General features: G+C 31.4%; 3 protein-coding genes across 3 annotated transcripts; 1 reads left to right on the forward strand and 2 right to left on the reverse strand.

Moving 5' to 3' along the window:
- The first annotated feature begins 915 nt into the window (after positions 1-915).
- On the forward strand, positions 916-7,606 carry LOC130796744 (UMP-CMP kinase 3-like). Its single transcript, XM_057659118.1, has 8 exons — positions 916-1,198; positions 1,682-1,750; positions 1,957-2,005; positions 2,970-3,087; positions 3,722-3,878; positions 4,100-4,180; positions 4,258-4,365; positions 4,448-7,606. The coding sequence occupies exons 1-8, from the start codon at positions 1,169-1,171 to the stop codon at positions 4,556-4,558; spliced, it is 723 nt and encodes a 240-aa protein (XP_057515101.1). The 5' UTR covers positions 916-1,168; the 3' UTR covers positions 4,559-7,606.
- Positions 4,912-7,493, reverse strand: LOC130796743 (protochlorophyllide-dependent translocon component 52, chloroplastic-like). Its single transcript, XM_057659117.1, has 7 exons — positions 6,966-7,493; positions 6,703-6,890; positions 6,363-6,452; positions 6,086-6,272; positions 5,801-6,001; positions 5,533-5,723; positions 4,912-5,433 (listed from the first exon to the last, which is right to left on the reverse strand). The coding sequence occupies exons 1-7, from the start codon at positions 7,491-7,493 to the stop codon at positions 5,178-5,180; spliced, it is 1,641 nt and encodes a 546-aa protein (XP_057515100.1). The 3' UTR covers positions 4,912-5,177.
- A 1,791-nt stretch (positions 7,607-9,397) lies between the features above and the next one.
- Positions 9,398-12,548, reverse strand: LOC130796907 (G-type lectin S-receptor-like serine/threonine-protein kinase SD3-1). Its single transcript, XM_057659337.1, has one exon. The coding sequence runs from the start codon at positions 12,307-12,309 to the stop codon at positions 9,811-9,813; it is 2,499 nt and encodes an 832-aa protein (XP_057515320.1). The 5' UTR covers positions 12,310-12,548; the 3' UTR covers positions 9,398-9,810.
- Between the last annotated feature and the right edge of the window lie 6,808 nt (positions 12,549-19,356).

Genomic DNA, 19,356 nt, shown 5'->3' on the forward strand with positions numbered 1-19,356 from the left:
AGATTAAAAAACAAAATTCAAAAATACATACTCATACATTTATTTGAGTGATCCACATGTGCCACGTGTATCAAGATAGTTTAATAGTACATGAAAATTCATAGGAAAAAAAAAATGAATCAAATATTTGCACTAGGCAATCACCATAAATATCATTGGACAAAATAAAAAGAGAGGGTGACACTAATATTCTTAAAATTGAAGAGAATAAAAGAATAAGTACAGGTGTAAAATAGACAACACATTGGTAGCCAATCAAAATTTTATTCATTTGAAACATACGCCATAATTCAAAAGTTATTTGACCTTATAATTAAATTTAATTTTATCCCATTTCAAAGTTGATTTAAAATTATGTAAAATTCGATTTCAAATTGTTCCGAAACATATAATCCGAAATCAACCCGATAACCGGAATGAACATCTCTACCTTAATTTTGTATTTCTTGTTACATTTCACCTGTGGCCAAGAAACATTTTGAAAAACATCTTATTGAAAAAAAACTAAGATAACCCCAGTTATAAGATAGGTTTGGAATTTGGATAAATAAGCAAAAGAGAATCAAGGGTAAAGAAAAATTAAGGGCTAATTTTATTTAATAAAATATTAATATAGTAAGTAATTTAAATTGGTTAAAAAGAAAGTGTAGTAACTATTATAAGAAATGAAGGAAGTATGATTTCAATATATAAGAGATTTTTAAGCCATATAGTACAAATTAAAACGAAGAAAGTATTTTATAGTATTTCAAAAAAAAAAAGAAATAATTGATATTTTAGTTTAAATAGAAAAAATAATATATAGATAAGATTAAAAAATAAATTAAATATGTAAATAAAAATTTTAAAAATTGCAAAATATGACAAAAAAAAAAATATAGCGAGATATCAACATAAAACAGATGTAGTAGAACTCCTAACACGGAAAGAAGATTAATTTTTCTACTGAATTCCAGTTTGTACAGCTTCCAGAAGTTGGTACGTTAAACAAATAGAAGAAAGAGAATAATTCCTTTGTTTGTGTTTTTATTTATTGGCAGTATTTCTGGAATAACACTCAGCCCAATCAATTGCCAAAATCCTACTCTCCCATCAGTAGGTTCGTTCATACTTTGATCGTTTGGTTCACTTTACGAATTCAATTACGGTTTAATTGATTATCATTAATATGAATTCTACTGCTACAAATCATAATCAGGTTGGTACATTTCTGCATCAACTATGTTTTCTTTTCTTTCTTTTTGCTAATTACTCTCTTTAGAGGCTAATTAATAATTCAACCTTTCACCCATTCGCTATGAATAATCTCATTTTTTGATTATTTTTTAATAATCCAACCGCTAGCAACATAATTTTTTATTTTATAATAATTCAACCTTTGTCCTTAGTTTATTATCAGCATACCCTATTAGTATGCTGCAAACTAAGGGACAAGGTTAAATTATTAAAAAATAATTTAAAAGTGAGATTATTCATAGCGGACGGGTGAAAAGTTAGATTATTAATACTAATTTTTCATATTTTTTAATGTTTAGAGCATTTAGTTATAACTGATTATTTACAATTTTAAAGTGATCATATAACGAAATTAGTTAATTATTTGATCATATGGACTCATCTTATAATGAGACGGTATCATTCAAGACTTGATGATTAATTAATCGCAAAATCATATATGCAGGTTTCTCATCGTCCTAAGAAATGCCCCAGTTGTGTTCACTGGTTCCCTTTGCACAAGAAGAAAAAGCAGGTAGTTTTAGTTGACAACATCATAAGTTATTTTGAGCGGTTGTTTTAAACATGTGTAAGGTGTCTGATGGTGACCCATAATTAGTGTCAAATTTTTTAATAAAAACAAAACAGAAACTAAACCGTGCCTAATAATATTTTGTTTTTGTTTTCTCTACTTCATTCTGTTTGTCTCATTTAATTCATTTTTCACCCATTGATTTGCAGGATTATATTGAGAAGTTTTCAGATCATGACATAATTATATATGTTCTAGGTGAGTTTTTTTAATCAATACTCAAGACCATTTTGTTATCTATATTCAATAGAGCACATAAAATAATTTAGAGTTTCAAACATCAATTTAATAAATTTTTGATTTGTTAAAGTATCTATTTATTATTCACATTAGAAAAAAAAAAGGTATATATTACTATAACTTGTAGAGTAACTTCTACTATCCCCATTTCTAACTTTAGAGTGAACTTCATTTGGATTATAAGTGGGTTATCATATCTCCACTTTGAGTTGTTTAGACTCATTTTTAAAATTTTAACATGATATCAAAGCTTAGTTGTTGTTGCTTTTTTACGGGCCCGATGCACAAGTTGTGTATTATGTGCTACAGCATAGGGCCTTACATAATGGGGCCCCAAAATTATTCCAACAACCCATACACTTTGAAAAAAAAAAGTACAAAATTAGTTCAACAACCCAAATAATACATTAAAAATCAAAGTTGAAGATATCTTCATGAGCCCAAAATTATTCTAACAACTCATAATATAAGTTTTTGGTTATAAGGGGGTCTGATTTTAAAATTGACACAGGGTCTCCGAAATATTTAAGACGACCATGCTCCCTTTTTACTAGACAACTCACCAAAAACCACTAGTTAAAGGGCCTTTGATTGGATGTTCATTTTCAATAAGACTGGAGAGTATTAAAGTGTTCATTTGTTATTCACATATAAGTCGCCCCGCATTGAAAAAAACATACATCATTTTATGAACTAGAGTACTCATACTACTATTATTGATTTTAATATTGAACCTCCTTTGGGCTTATAAGTAAGTTAATTTTTCTCCTCTTTATTCAGATTGCCCGTGCTATTTTTTAAAAATTCTAACATGCTTGATGCCTTAAGATATGTTATATACTCTATCGGTTCTTAATAACGGCTTGATCATTGCTTATCAAATACTGTAGCTGTGTCCATGGTTCTGTAATGATCTTTGTAGGTGGTCCTGGATGTGGCAAGGGAACTCAATGCTCAAAAATTGTTGAACATTTTGGCTTTACCCATCTCAGCGCCGGAGAACTTCTAGAAACAGAAGTCAATAGTGGATCTAGAACTGGGTTAGTATCTTGGTTATATGGTTGGCTAAATCAGTTGATTTGTTTGACTAGATAAAAATATTAATCGATTTGCTAATTGTTGAGCCAATTATATATGTCTGTTTTTATGAAAATGTTTGATAAAAATTATTTACTGATCGTTATAATTGTTAATTGGAGGAAAATTGAGTAAAAAATTAGAAAACAATGAAAAACTTATTACTTTATCTTTTAGGTGTTAAAGTTAATTTGAAAATCATTTACTAAATTTTATGGTATATATTATGTGTTTAAAGATACAAATTTGTTAGAAAATATCATAATTTTTAAAATTGCACCGAAAAAAAATTTGTCAAATTTTGCTCCGCGACGGGACAATCATCTATTCTTCAAGGGATATTCTACGTGAACCTCAATAAAGTTAGGGTTTAGCGAGAGGATTCGAGGTGTTTTCCATTTTATTCTTAGAAATCTAATTAAGTGTTTCACCATCAATTGTATTGTAAATTTGTAATCAAACCTCTATACATCAACAATGTTGACTTCTAATTGTAATCAAAAACCCTGTGGTGTAATTTCTCATTTTAATTTCAATTTCTTTACGCACTTTGTGTTTGTCATCTTCATAATTGCTTATTTGCTCTAACACTAACAGTAAAATGATCAAGGAATTCAAAAAGGAAGGAAAACTAGTACCATCTGAGGTTGTGATTGAGCTTCTAAAACAGGCAATGCAGAGAAGTCAAAACCGAAAATTTCTTATCGATGGCTTCCCACGCAACGAAGAAAATCGTTTAGCTGCTGAAAAAATGGTAAGTAATTTGAATCCCATGCTAAGCACGGATAGTAATTCTTTTACATATGTGTTCATATGTTTATTGATTTACTTATTCGGTTAAACTTTGAAGAATATTATGCTAATCTTTCTAATTCTAAGTACAATGACTTGTAAAAGTTCGATTTTAGTATATCGGTGGTGACTGTTGATTGATTGATTGATTGTGCTAAGTTTCGAACCTAAAAAATGATGCAGTTGGGAATTCAACCGACTATAGTATTAGTGTTCGATTGTTCAGAAGATGAGATGATCAGGCGTGTTCTGCACAGGAGTGAGGTCTGATATTTCCGGTCTTTTTCGTAGTTATTGAGTTTTCATGTATAAACACTACTTGTTTTTGATTGCGTCTATAGGGACGTGCTGATGATAACATTGACACGGTAAGGAAGCGGCTTAAAGTCTACAAAGAATCAACATTGCCTGTGATTGATTATTACACTAAGAAGGGGAAAGTCCGAAAGGTAAACTGCTGAGTGCTAACATTGAAAGCAATGTAGTTATGTAATTGTATTGACATTCGACTGACTCCGTCTTGTTTAACAGGTTAATGCTGAGAGATCCCCGGATGAGGTGTTTAAGTCAGTTGACGCTATCTTTTCTGAGCTTGGATTGGTGAAAATCCCGGTTGGAAGTTCATATGTGCAAACAGGGTAATTTTGTCATTACAAATTGTTGCATGAGACAGTCTCATTTGAGAGACGCGCCTCGTACATGGATTAAATAGCCCATCCCAATTCCCATACATGTTATGAGAATATAGAGTCTTTGTTTGAAGTCGTCTCGCCGAGAACGGCCTCTCACAAGAGTAGGTCTTTTGTCATTAGTGTGGATTTGAGCTACTTAATATACTTCCCGGTAATAAGGTTGAGTTTAGTAGCTGACAATATGTACTCTCTGATAGCATCCTGATTTAAGAATCAGTTTCTGCAAGAATAATTGAATTTATATACTGCATATGGGTACCTGCTCATCTCATACTAAAGGACTCGAATTACCGAGGTCTAGTCTTTTTGTTTTCTTTCTATTTTGAGACATTCAAACACTTCTATTCATACCATGTATAGTACATTCCTACTTGTTTCCCGATTGCATCATAAGTTATGTTGACCGATACTAGTACATTCGCTGAAGATAGTATGTCACAAAAATAGTGATAACTGGATACTCTACAAGGTATTTAATCGAGTATATAACATATCATAGGGCTTCAACCACCAGAATAAGATGTTGGTTGAGTTGGTTAAATACTCGATCAGTATCGAGTTTTAGGCTTTCATTCAAATGCATGGCTATAGTCGTGCAAATGAAAATTTTTGTGAATGAAACGAGACAACCACTTCGAGGCAGCAAAGCAAAGGATGGCCATGAAGAAGACTGCAGTCCGTTGAACTGTGGTCATTGTTCCCTGTTTGATCAGTCCAACCACCCCGACTAAGCCAAAAGCCATCACCTGAAGCACCGTGACACCTATATTGAGTCCCTTATATGCAGCGTTGCAGCTGGAACAGTTGACGACATGAGTCCAGTACCTGAAACATTACATTCACTTGTTTAGCGTACACTAAACATACAATATTCGATGATGGAAAAGGCTAGCATTTGTGTGTTGAGCACAAATATGAACAAACCTGTCCAGCAGTTCTTCGCGTTTAGGAGTTGGGGGAAGGGCGTCTTCAGTGAACGTGGAACCCCAGTCGACTTTACCGTCTGAATAGTCATTAAACCACCTTCTGAAAGCGACAACAAGAGCATCTGATTTCGCTGGAAGATAACAAAATTTTTGCCAGTTGATTGGGCCAAGCTCCTTTATTTTTCGCTCCTAGATGAGAAAAGCTAATTTCAAAGAACCAACAGAAAATCTTTATAGAACGGTAAAGAAAGTGCATCAATTCATACCTCCAAGTGAAGAAGATAGAGATCAGAATCAAGAACCAAGTTTTCCTGCAGATGGAAGAACCATCTTGGGATGATTCGGTCCTTCCACGCATCAAAGTTTCTCGGGAATGACCATATCAGTCGACTTTTGCCAGGGCTGATAGGAACGCAAAGAAATATAAGTATATATCTCTGTGAAGTTGGCCATGGCTTCGAGGAGTCCTGAAAAACCAACATTTTCATGTGTTTTAATGTCCAACAATAAGCAAGGCCGACATGTGAATCTTTCGACAGTACAAATGCTACCTCATTTGGCACTACTACGGATGATAATGGTCCTTTGCCGCTGAAAGGAGAGGGATTCGGATAAACATAGTAAACGTAAGGCGCATAGAACGTGCTGGTACCCCCCCAGTCTAGCCTTGTAAAGAAACCATTGATATCCAAATGTTTTACACCCATGTTAAGAGGTTTCCCACCTTCTCTATCGACATTGTTCACCAAAATTTACATAACAAACCGATTTTAGTAAGAATATACAAGAACATTACTCTAAGGTAAAAGGCAGATTTCTGATACTTATCTGTTCTCAGGAGGCTTTGCTTTTAGTATACTGTAGTGAGCGTAAGGAAGATGAGCCGGGTCCATAAGGTTTTCGATGAGAAACTCGTACCTGCAAGGAAGAAAATCGATTGGAGTTTGCGCAAAGCTATATGTTACATACTCTATTAATTATAAGTTATCATCATCATCGTTGTTCGTACCCGGTGTATCCTGTCTATAGAAAATTATGATCAGATCTGGAAAGGGAAGAAAGGCGGCAAACCATACCCATAAAGGAGGATGCAGCCAAAGATCAATTATAAGTTATATAGCAATCAAATTGGAACGGAGGGAGTAAGTTGGTAAACAAGGTTCCATACCCGTAATTGATATCTCTATTCGAGATTAAATGGGAATACAAGGGATCATCAAGCTCCGGGAAGAAGGGGGGTTTTTTCTTCTGTAGAATGTCCTTGAATTCGGGATCAGGGTTTGGCCAAAACCAAACAATACCATTCTGCACCGTGCTTGGATATACAGTTACGCAGGCTTTCTTAGACGTATGCACCTGCATATATCACTTCAATGAAGAAATCGTAGCAACAAAGATTGACGTATTAAGAATGAAACTAGTATAAGTTACCGGGGGGCCATCTAGAGGAGCTTGTGGGATAAGTTTACATTGACCGGAGCCATTGAAACACCATCCATGATACACACATTGAAGCCTTCCCCATTGATCAATTCGACCCTCAGAAAGAGGAGCTAAACGATGAGGACATTGATCGTTAAAAACTTTCCATTGAGATTCAGTCCTATCCCACCAAACGACAACATCAAGACCCAAAACCCGTTTAGCATGAGGCTTCCTGTTATCCAAATCACACACTGGCATCACCGGACACCATTGATCGTACCAGCTAAACTTCTCGCCTGATGCAGCTTCATTTTCGAGCTCTAACTCATGTCGACTGAATGAACCTGTGTTCTCGTCAGTGGATACAGTAGAAAAAGCAGAAGCAGTTTCCGCGATCACATTCATGTTCAAGTTAATAGCACCCGATATCATAGAAATCTGACAGGTACTTCTACTACTTGAAAATGTAAGTTTTTCATAGATTGGTGTACTGAAATTTGGTATTCTAGCTGAGAACACTGTAATGCTAGCCATGATTAATCTTCAAGAATAGCTTATGGACTTTTAATTTCTCAAGCGCAACTTATTGTAACATTATTTATTCATGGGTTAGTGGCTGAAAATTTACACCACAGAATATCTTAAGACAATTGCACATGTGTTTATGAGTGAGAATTTCACTGTTCTTAGAAATATATGTGGTTGATAGATACTGCACACTGTTCTTAGATAAAGACTTTTATTGACAGATACATTATACAACTCATAGTAAAGACCTAATAATTGATAAAAATATCTGTTTTCTTTAAATTGGAAACTTGAATATTAGATCGATAAAATTCTTGTTAGGATTACTGGTGACTTGGTTCATCAAGTATTAGGGATTAATTAAGAAAATTAATTAAGTGTGCAGGTGTGGTAAGAAAATGACCATGTACTAACTTGGGATTGGTTGACGGAGAATCAACCTAGTACAATTGTCCCTTATACGTATTGGTTGGTTTAAAGTCTTAGAGAGCAAGGCATGCATATCATAGGACAAATGCAGAAGTAATGAAAGGAACATTGGAGATCTTGAGACACGTTGAACAAAAAGAGCAAAAGCGTTTAGAAGCTGCCAGCACAACTGTGCTCGAACGAGCACAGTGCTCCAGCAGCCTACTGCCTCATCTTTTACCTTGTGCTAATGCCTTAACTACTTGTTATTTTTATGCCCTATGTTTCTTTATAGATACACTAGTCTAGGTCTTTTTTTCGCAAGCCAAAGTTTCATCTGTAAAAAGCTCTCATATTGCTTAAGTTTATTACCCTCATTAGCTCTTCTCTTTCCCATCGAACCTCCATTGTAATTTCTTCAAGATTGTAGTTTGTTCTTTAAATACAATATTAATACTATCTTAGCTAGATATGGATGTAGCCTCTATTTGGTGAACCACTTTAAATCTTGTGTCTTTATTTGCTTTCCTCATTTTGCTAAAATAAAAAGGGTGTTTAAAAAAAAAATAAAAAGCATTATACACCATTGAGTTTAATAAGATAAAAAATCTAATGCCTACTCAAGTTCAACCCACTAAAGATTAATGTCTACTTACATTATCCTTAATACTTATTTACCGTATTTTTAATGTCTATTTTTAATATCTTAAATGTCTACTTACATCATTCTTAATGCCTACTTATAATATTTTAAAAAATATATAATGAGCTGGCCCAATTAGAAATAGTCTCTCAAATAGACCGTCTCTCACAAAAATTTGTGAAAATCTAAGGTCACAATATAGCTAGAAAAAATTAATTGCAAAAGTCACTATATATACAAAAAGAATACTATGTTCCGAACCAAAAACATTTTTTAGATATATGACATAGTAACTTATATATATATGTAGTGACTTTTACTATCAAGTTTTTCTAGCTCTATCATAACATTTGATTTTTATCTTATTGAAATAAATGATGTATAATGCTTTTTATCCATCATATTTTTAACACCTTTTTATTAGATATTTCACCATTTGTCAGTTATGTTTATCATTGTATACGAATATAATCCTCAAGTTTCTTCCTCATGTATTTGATCAAATGCACAGAAGAGTGGGCTGACATTTAACGAATGAATTCAATAACCGAAAAACCAAACTATTTCAAAAACTGAGCGTGAAACTCCCAGACCTAAGGTTTGGGGCTGTTCGCAGTTACTAACTGCGAACAGCAAAAAAAAAAAAAAAAATTTTTTTTTTTAGGTCAAATAGCTATTCGCAGTTACTAACTGCGAACAGCTATTTTGTCTTTTTTGACCTGTTCGCAGTTACTAACTGCGAACAGCCCCAAACCTTAGGTCTGGAAGTTTCACGCTCAGTTTTTGAAATAGTTTGGTTTTTCGGTTATTGAATTCATTTTTTATTTTTTTTTAGCTCTTTTTCAAAAATTCACATTTCACATTTCTGGTATGATTTGGGCCTTTGTTAACTACTTGTAAGTATTATGTCCAAAAATGCTTAAAAATGAGCAAAGTTGAAAATCATAGGTTAATCAAGTGGTCAAAGATTTTTCCATTTACCCTTGCAACAAAAGTTCGATTCTCAAAATCTTTTACCATACAGTATTGTACCGTGCTTGGTGCTCACATCATGTTAGACCTGTTAGCGACTCGTGGAGGTGTTAGATAAAAAATAATGGATGTTCAATCGTGCTAAATCAATGGTATTGGTAGATCATACATAGGTGTAATTGAAGTTCAATCATGCTAAATCAAAAACCTTGTCAAACTCCGAAGACACCACACTTCCTTGACCGAATGAAATCCCATCTAAATTGAGAACTCCTAAACAACATTCAATTTCTTACATAACTATGGATGTTCTTGAATTTCGGTTTGCTCCTCGACATCTACTTGTCGCCCTGAAGTGAAGGCAAAACTAGAGGGAGGTCTATCCACGGAAAGTGTACCTTCTAGTACCTTCACAACTTCACCAATCGAAGGCCTCAGAAACGGTTGATTTTGCACACACCAAAGAGCTATTCTTACTACTCTCGATACTCTCTCGTACTCCTCGTGACCATCCAATCTCTGTGCTTCCAGTATTTCATTGATCAAATGGTTAACGTCTTCGTCTTGCGGAGGATCCCTTTTGAGCCTTGCAATCTGAAGTAGCATTTGTCCGAAGTTGTATATATCCCTCTCAGAAGCCGACTCTGAAGAAGAGGCGGAATCACCCTGAAGAAGGCCCTCGAGTCCAAAGTCCATCAGCTTTGGAACCAAGTTTTGGTCAAGCATAACGTTCTCGAGCTTTAAATTTCCATGAGCAACACAACTTTGACACTCCAAATGGAGATAGGCAAGAGCTCGTGCCACACCAAGAGCAATGTCGATCCTATCCTGCCAATGTGGCTCATTCGATCTACGCCCCGAATCAAATAGCCACTTATCCGCAGACCTGCCTGGTACAAATTCATAGATAAGAAATTTGTACTTCTGTTCACAACAAAAACCCTTCACAGCAACAAGATTCCGGTGATGAGTACCACCCAAGATGGTAACTGCTACACGAAAATCCTTCTCCGATACAACATTATTCAGAACCTTAACGATGATGGGAGTTTGGTTCGGTAGTATGCCTTTGAAAATAGATGGGCCTAGTTGAGTTGCAAAATCCGAGGTCAGTTCCTTTATCTCCTCGAAGGATAACCGTACCAGAGCACTGTAATGAGGGTCCTTCAGAGCATCCTTGTCAAAAGGAATCCTCACTCTCATAGTACTTTTCCGTCTCCGGTACACACTCCAAATAACAAGAATCTCTACTGTGAGGGTCACCAAAGCAGTCACCAACCCGATCATGACGAGAGCTGTCACAACTTTACTTGAATTTCCATCGAAAATAAAGCTTCGAGATGGAAGAGATGTTTCTGTCGCTCCGCCTTGAGGTACGGTCTTTCGAGCTGAAACTGCTTGAGGAACCAAACAGATCTTTAAGTATGAGATTGCAGGTAGAGAGGGATCACTGTACCCACTAATAAACCCGGTTCTTTTAATAGTGCAGAGGCCCGAACCATCGTTTTTCGAGGTCGCAGCGATGCAAGAAGTATCATTAGAGCAATAAGCCTTGCAATCATCCATATTCAACATGAGATCAAAGTCATGAGGAGGATAAAGACCATAAAGCACAGTTTGCTTCAGATCCATCATGCTCGTGCGCGTTTTACAGTTATCTAAATCTACCAACTTTTTGCACCCAGAAAGACCTAAATCACTCCCAATAGAACCAGAACCCCCATCAATGGTACCCTCATTTAGACAACTACAAACAGGTCCACTAGAATTGAAACCACATAAGCTATATAACCCACAAGATCCAAACACGTTGCATTGATTTTCGACTGCTTGCCACCCTACCGTCCACATCTTAAGCTCATTATACCACGAGTATATCCGCAAGTTACCATCAGTATCAATCCTTAGATGCCTTAGACCCACTGAAGAGTCATTGAAATCCTTGCTTGTGACAGACCAAATGCTTTTGTTAGTTAAAACATCAAAGACTCCCAAACTACCATCTGAATGAAATCTTGCTACTTTAGTGATAGTATGGCCAGGGGAGCTCAAAGCAGCACTACTTTTCCAGTAAGTCACATTGCTTTCCCACACCAAAGCAAGCTCACCTGAAGGGCGAATAACAAAATTGTAGTAGCTCGAAATCGACTTTGTCGAAGGAGCTCTAAGAGATTGAGGGAAATGAAAGGATTGGCCAGGAAGTAGACTACTTGTTGGGCTATTAAAACTCTGCCAAACTACCTCCTCTTCACTGTCTAGCAAGACTAGGTTACCATTATCCAAAAGACTAGCTTTTTGAACACCCAATTTGGAGGTATTACTGCTCCAAAGGATTAAACCATTGATGTTCTCAACCAAAATGAGCCTACCATCCTCAGAAAGCCTAAATGTAGAGTTTTTAGATGCCCTAAGACCCCCACCAACTGTCCAAACAGGCAAATTTGCTACTTTATTACCTAAATTATACCTAATTCCAACAAAAACCCCATCACTATTTTCATCATAAATGCTTTTCATATAACCACCTTCTAAAAACCCACATGCAAAAACCCCATTTTGGGACACCCAAGTGGTTGTTTTATCAAACCCAGATACCTCAAAACCTAATGGTACTGAAACCATAGCCAGTTCATCACAAAACCCACAAATACTGAAACCCAACAAGATATATACACATAAAAACAGAACCATTGAAGCATTTAAACTTGTAAAGGAAAAGGAGCCAAATTTGAACATATTACCTTTATATTCCTTAAAAGGTGTCCCATTGTTGAGCTGATCAAGACAATTTGCCAACATTTTTGAGTAACAGTGAAAGAAATTATGGTGAGAGAGTGAACAAGAAGAAGATACTACTACTTTTGAGGTCAAAATTACCTAATTTTGTCATGAGGAGAGAGAAATGACCAAAAAGAAGTGAAGATATGGGGTTCCTTTGGGAATGAAAGAACTTTGAAATTGAATTTTTGGGAAATGAAGTATAGGAACAAACAAAGTTCACATCCTTTTGAGGTCGAAAATGAGAGCTTTTGCAAGCTTATTTTATCTTTTTTTTCTTTGTTTTCTACCCATAAGTCCTCTACTTTTTATGGGATTTTCACTCTGCTTGAGTTTAATTTTTTGTCAAATAAGATTCTTTTAGTATTCTCACCGTACTTCTCAATTAATATAATTTTTTTTTATGTAAAATTAGTGAAAAAATAATTAAGTTGGAGAATAAGATAAAAAAAACTAAATGAAAGATAAAAATAAATGTTAAGATAAAAAGAGAGAATAAATTTAGGGATTAGATTAAAAGAAAATGCGTAAAATCATTGTTAAAAATGAAAAAGGTGTAAAATTATGAAACAAAATAATATGAAAATTAGTGTCAATTAAAAAGGATATAGGAAATATTTATATTTCATGAGGATGAAGCAAGTGTTATATATATATATATATATATATATATATATATATATATATATATATATATATATATATATATATATATATAGGAGAGGGATCCATTGAAAAGGGGTTGAAAATGAGAAGGGTAAGAAAGACTATACACCCTTGATTTCACTAAAATAAAAAAAATCTTTGGTCACGATTGAGCCAAAAATTCATGATTGTAGAAGTAACTATGTTACACAGAAAGGTAACTATAAAAGAAATCCTTTTTTGTATATATAGTAACTAAACAAAATCAAACAAAAATCCTTCTCATTTTAAAATCCTTCTTATTTGATCCTACATCAATATATATATATATATATATATATATATATATATATATATATATATATATATATATATATATATATATATATATATATATATATACATATATATATATATATACATATATATATATATATACATATATATATATATATATACATATATATATATATATACATATATATATATATATATACATATATATATATATATATATATACATATATATATATATATACATATATATATATATATATATATATACATACATATATATATATATATATATATATATATATATATATATATATATATACATATATATATATATATATACATATATATATATATATACATATATATATATATATACATATATATATATATATATATACATATATATATATATATACATATATATATATATATACATATATATATATATACATATATATATATATATACATATATATATATACATATATATATACATATATATATATATACATATATATATACATATATATATATACATATATATATATATACATATACATATATATATACATATACATATATATATATACATATACATATATATATACATATACATATATATATATATATATATATACATATATACATATATATACATATATATACATATATATATATATATACATATATATATATATATATATACATATATATATATATATACATATATATATATATACATATATATATATATATAAAGAGAAAATTGGTCCCAAAATGATAGGGTTGTGAATTTGATAAGACAATTACTTCTAAATATATAGTGTTACAAATTTGATAAAGATAATTATATATGAAAAAGAGGTGTACATATAAAAGTGTATATTTTGAAGTTGTGTGTTAAGAAGATATATAATTACTAAAAAAGTGTTCCGTTGAAGGGAAGAATAAATTTCTAAAATTTGTTTTTCTCATTTGTTGTTGTTCGGCTTGACAAAAGATTTAAAATAAAAGCTTTAAAATTTCTCTTTATGCATAATATGTGTGTGATCCGGATAATAATAGCATTATGTGATTTCGATAATAAATCTCATGCATTCTCATGTATGAGTAGCAATCAACACATTATGCTTGTTTTTCATGCATAACATTACACACGTTAGGATTATTGAGGGCATACAAATTAGATTTAGGAGAAGGGAGAAATAGAGAGAATTGAAGAATAGAAAAGAACAAAATTAGCATATTTAGAAGGGAAAATTGTCAAAAATAAATCAATTTTTGCTCGCTCTACTAAAAATAAATCCAATTATTGAATCTTTTTAATTAAACTCAATTATTTGGTATAATTGCTGAACATAAACTCAACTAATGTTTATTCCTAATTGCTTGATGACAAAGAAGCTTTAAATATACTTATAAACAATAGTTGAGTTTATTTTTAGCAAATAAATCTAATAGGTGAGTATATTTAAACATAAACAATATGCAGGTTTATTTTTAGCAAATCAAGCAAGGATTGGTTTATTATTGACTCTTTCCCCTATTTAGAATTAGGCTTAAAAGTTATATTTTTGGAACGAGTATGCATAGGATGAGATAGGAGAGGAGGAGATAAATAAGGTAATAAGGTATATATTCGTAACATTTAATCTTGTGAGATACTGACTTTCGGTGAGACGAATTTAAAATAAAAAGTTAATATACATATATTTGTATTAGTTGAAGACGTATGTCACAAAGAGACTATCTTATATAACAATTTGTGTATTCTTAATTGGATTGTTGAGGATTGGAGGACGTTGATCTAATTCTAAACTAGGTTAATTAGGGAGGTAATATAAATTGGGTGTTCCATTAGCAAAATCCTTGTTCCTAGTAGAATGAGAAATCGGCAATTATGCAATGAGAGAAGGGAGGAGGGAATCATAATGTTAAGACAAGGCCGCATTATATTATATTGATCGTGTTGTAATAGTTTTTAAAATAAATAAAATGATATTTTCTGCATTGTAAAACTGTAAAAAAACGTATTTTGAGCCATATCAAGGAATATCTTATAATTTAACAGATGTTTAGATGTTCATGTTAACGTATCACGGTTACATTACCATAATCGCGACTGTTACGCATTTTTTACCCTATAGTGAGAATATCGGTCGTGGGCTGATATGTTTGTCGTAGAAGGCATGGGCATAACTATATATATTTCCTCAAACTATCCATTCCTAACACTTCCATTTCTCTATGAAAGTTTTTCATAATACCAGACATTAAAAATTAATTATTATTTTCAATTTTTATCAAACTTTATTATTTAAAAATATTTTTTTAATAAAAATTTGCCACCAAATCAAAATTTAAAATCCCCTTATTCAAAGTACGTACTCCATAGGTTATAAATTCACATGATGAAAGAATACTCCTATTTTAGCTTGTTAATAACATTCAAAATTGGATCTTAAAGTGTAGGAAAATTCTAGTATTTTTCTAATTAAGTATATCTTTTTAATAAAAATAAGCTTTTATAGAAATTAATTATTAAAATAAGCGTCTTTATACCAATACACTATTAGTAATAGTGAATAAGAGAAAAGTTGATCAAAAAGTTAGAAAACTGATTAAAAAATTAAGCAAAACTTATTTTCTTATTATAACTGTAAACAAGTTTTCATTATAATTTTTTAAAGAAGTTATTATAGTTTTAAAAAGTAAAAAATATTTGTGTATGGTTTGTTTGCTAATAATAGCAAGCAAGTGATACGTAATTGGTTCTATAGGCTGTTTTATTTAAATAAAACAATATAATAAAATAAATTGACATTTACATTATTTTTTTATTTTTTTGGTTAAATTAATTTAAAAGTTCAACTTCTTGAGCATACATGGGTGATGGGCCTGAGGATCACGTGGAACTGGATCTGCATGGGTTGTCTTTACTCTGGTTTGGGTTTTGTCTGGGACAAACCTAAAAGGCTATAACAATGAATCCAATCAAACCTACAAAATTCCAAAACTAATGTTTTGTACACTTCCATTCCATCAATTGCTAATTCGTGATTCATCCCCTATAATTTGTCCATTTTGATTAAAAAAAACTCACATATGAAATAATTAACACTAATTCTTAAATAAGACGGTCTTATGGTGAGACTAATTTTATTGGGCTAGTCTAATATACTTTTTTGTCTTAAAATAATTACATTAAAGTGTTCACTTATAATTTTAATATAGTTACTTTTTATAGTTTTAGAATGATTACTTATAACCTTAAAACGATTACTCATAATCTTAAAGTAATCAATTAAAGAAATGAGCTATTATATGGACCCGTCTCATGGTGAGACGGTCTCATACAAGTCGAGCTGAATAATTAATTAAAAAGGGAAATTCAACGAGATGAAGTAGTCGGTAACTCTTGTATGAGAGCGTCCCACAATGAGACGGTCCATACAAAAGGCCCATTAATAAAAAAAAATTTTAAAAAATGAAAAATGGATTTTCACTTGTACAGGAAGCGATTATTTTTTAAAATAATTTAGGCTGACCCAATTGAAGTCGTCTATTTATTAAAAAAAATGAAAATGGATTTTCACTTGTATAGGAAGCGATTATTTTTTAAAATAATTTTAGCTGACCCAATTGAAGTCGTCTCATGATGAGATGGACTTAATAAAGAATTACTCAAAGTAGTATTTAAATACTTTACATCTCATTATCTCACAATTGAATTTGGCTTATTTTTATTACTTGTTTGTACCAATTAAATTTAAAACATTCTTCCTTTCGAAAATATTCTATTTTCTAAAATTAATGTTAATATTTTATTTTATTCATTTCAAAATCAAACCACATATAAAAAAATAAGGAAAAATTACCGTGAATAATATAACTTTTTGTTAATTTCCCTACAATAATATTAACTATTGATTAACCATGAATAATAGTACCAACTTAAGGGGTACTAGAATAATATCAACTTTAGTTTATTAACTAATTTACCAAATTTTTTTGTCTTATAATCACCTATAGTTTGATTTTAACATGTTAGGAATTTCTAGGAAAACACCCTTTTAAATTGGTATTATTTATGGTTAATCAAAAGTTGGTATTATTATAGAAAGATAAGCAAAAGATTATATTATTCTTGATAATTTTTCCTATTAATAAAACATATATCGTACTTGTATCAAATTTTAAGGAACTTGAGAACTTGGGAATATAAAAGTCTATAACTATGCGATAGAATAGATTTTGTTGTTAATCTATTAACTTTTGTATATATTTAACGTCACTAATGAAAAAGCTTGGACAAATACATATATTACGTAGTAGATATCAAGTATGCCAAATTAAAGCCGATAGTGCGAACAAACTATCTGGAAATAACAAAACATAAAATTAAAAACTGTAAAGATTACATGTGATTAAATTCAAAAAAGATGCGAAATTTAACAAGAAAAATAATAGCAATCACGAAAATTTTGGGGAAAGAGTTAACAATGGAAGTTGAATGAGTTGAAAATAAACTGACAAAGAAACGATCAAATATAGAATAAAAGCAATAGAGAAGAGGCATCTGTTTTGTTTTTAGTTTTTTTCTTTTTTTAACATCAACTCTTGTGAGAGATCTTTACCGTAAGTCCAACCCATTTTAACTTTAAAAACAAAACAAATGTTATCCCACACTTCTTTTTTGACAAAAAAAGGGTTTTTCCGCTCATCGTAAAACAACTTCAGTTATGGTATGTCAAGTAGATATTTATGGTGTTTCAAGTAGATGTTTATAGTATGTTACTTAGGAATTTAGGGCATGTAATGTAGGAGTTTAGGGTATGTCATGTATGGGTTTATGGTATGTCAAGTAGTTGTTTTGGGTATGTCAAGTAGGGGTTTAGAGTCTATAAATTAGATGTTTATGGCATGTCAAGTAGGGGTTTAGACTTTGGAGTCTTTCAAGTAAGTGTTTATGGTATGTCTAGTGGAGAATTATGGTATGTCAAGTAAGGGCTTATGGATTGTCAAATAGGAGTTTATGGAATGTTAAGTAGGTGCTTAGAGCATGTTAAGTATGTGTTTAGGATGTGTCAAGTAGGTGTTAGCATTTGTTAAGTAGGGCGTATGGTATGCAAAGTAGGTATTTATTACTAAAAAATACATAATTGGAAAAACAAATAAATAAAAAACAAATTAGTCCGAACAAAACGAAGAATCAAGAACACAGATAAAAACATAATTCAAATTGGATAAGAAAGGCTCTCACAATTGAAAATTAAATGTTCAAATTATTGTAGGTTTAATGTTGAAAGTACATAAAAAAAGCTTTAATTGAATCATAACTCATTTTTTTTATGAATTTAATGAAAATTAAATTAAATTAGAGAAATAAAGGATAGCCATAATGGCTTGATGGAGAAGGAGAAAAATAAGAAGCGCTTCTTTTGTAATTTTTTTTCTTTCTAAAAAATGGGCCAAGCTCAATTGCATTGGTCTCTCCTACAGATTGTCTAAGAATTTATGCACAAACACAAACTATCAGAAAAAAATTGTCTCCGAGTGAGACCAAACACAGACTACCTCATTTTTAATTTGGTATATTTTTTGGTTGATTTATTTGAGCGCAGTTATGAATTATGATTAATTTTGACTTTAAGTGAATTAATTGTGACATTTTAAAGTGACAATTTTGTCTTAAAATGATTAATTATGACCTTAAAGTGATCAAATTCAATTTAAATTATATAACCGATCAATTATGAGTTATGACCTTTTGAGAGTGATCAATGCTAACCATAAAGTGATTAGTCAAAATGTTTAAGTACAATATTAAAGTGATCAATTTAAAGCTTATAGTGCTAAATTATACGTCATCACCTGTATGTTGGTCAATTATAATTAATTACAATCTTAAAATGATCTATTAAAACATTTAAAGGATTAATTATAATCTTAAAGTGATCAATTCTAACCTTCAAATAATAAATTATAAATGGTCAATTGTAACTTTTTAAAGAAATTAATTTTGACCTTAAAGAATTAATACAGTTCTCGAATGAGGAGGTCTTATGGTGAGATCATTTTAATTAGACTGCGCCAATATATACTTAATGTCTTAAAGTGATCACT

The sequence above is a fragment of the Amaranthus tricolor genome, chromosome 12 (genome assembly GCF_026212465.1).
Source record: "Amaranthus tricolor cultivar Red isolate AtriRed21 chromosome 12, ASM2621246v1, whole genome shotgun sequence".
NCBI classification, from domain to species: domain Eukaryota; kingdom Viridiplantae; phylum Streptophyta; class Magnoliopsida; order Caryophyllales; family Amaranthaceae; genus Amaranthus; species Amaranthus tricolor.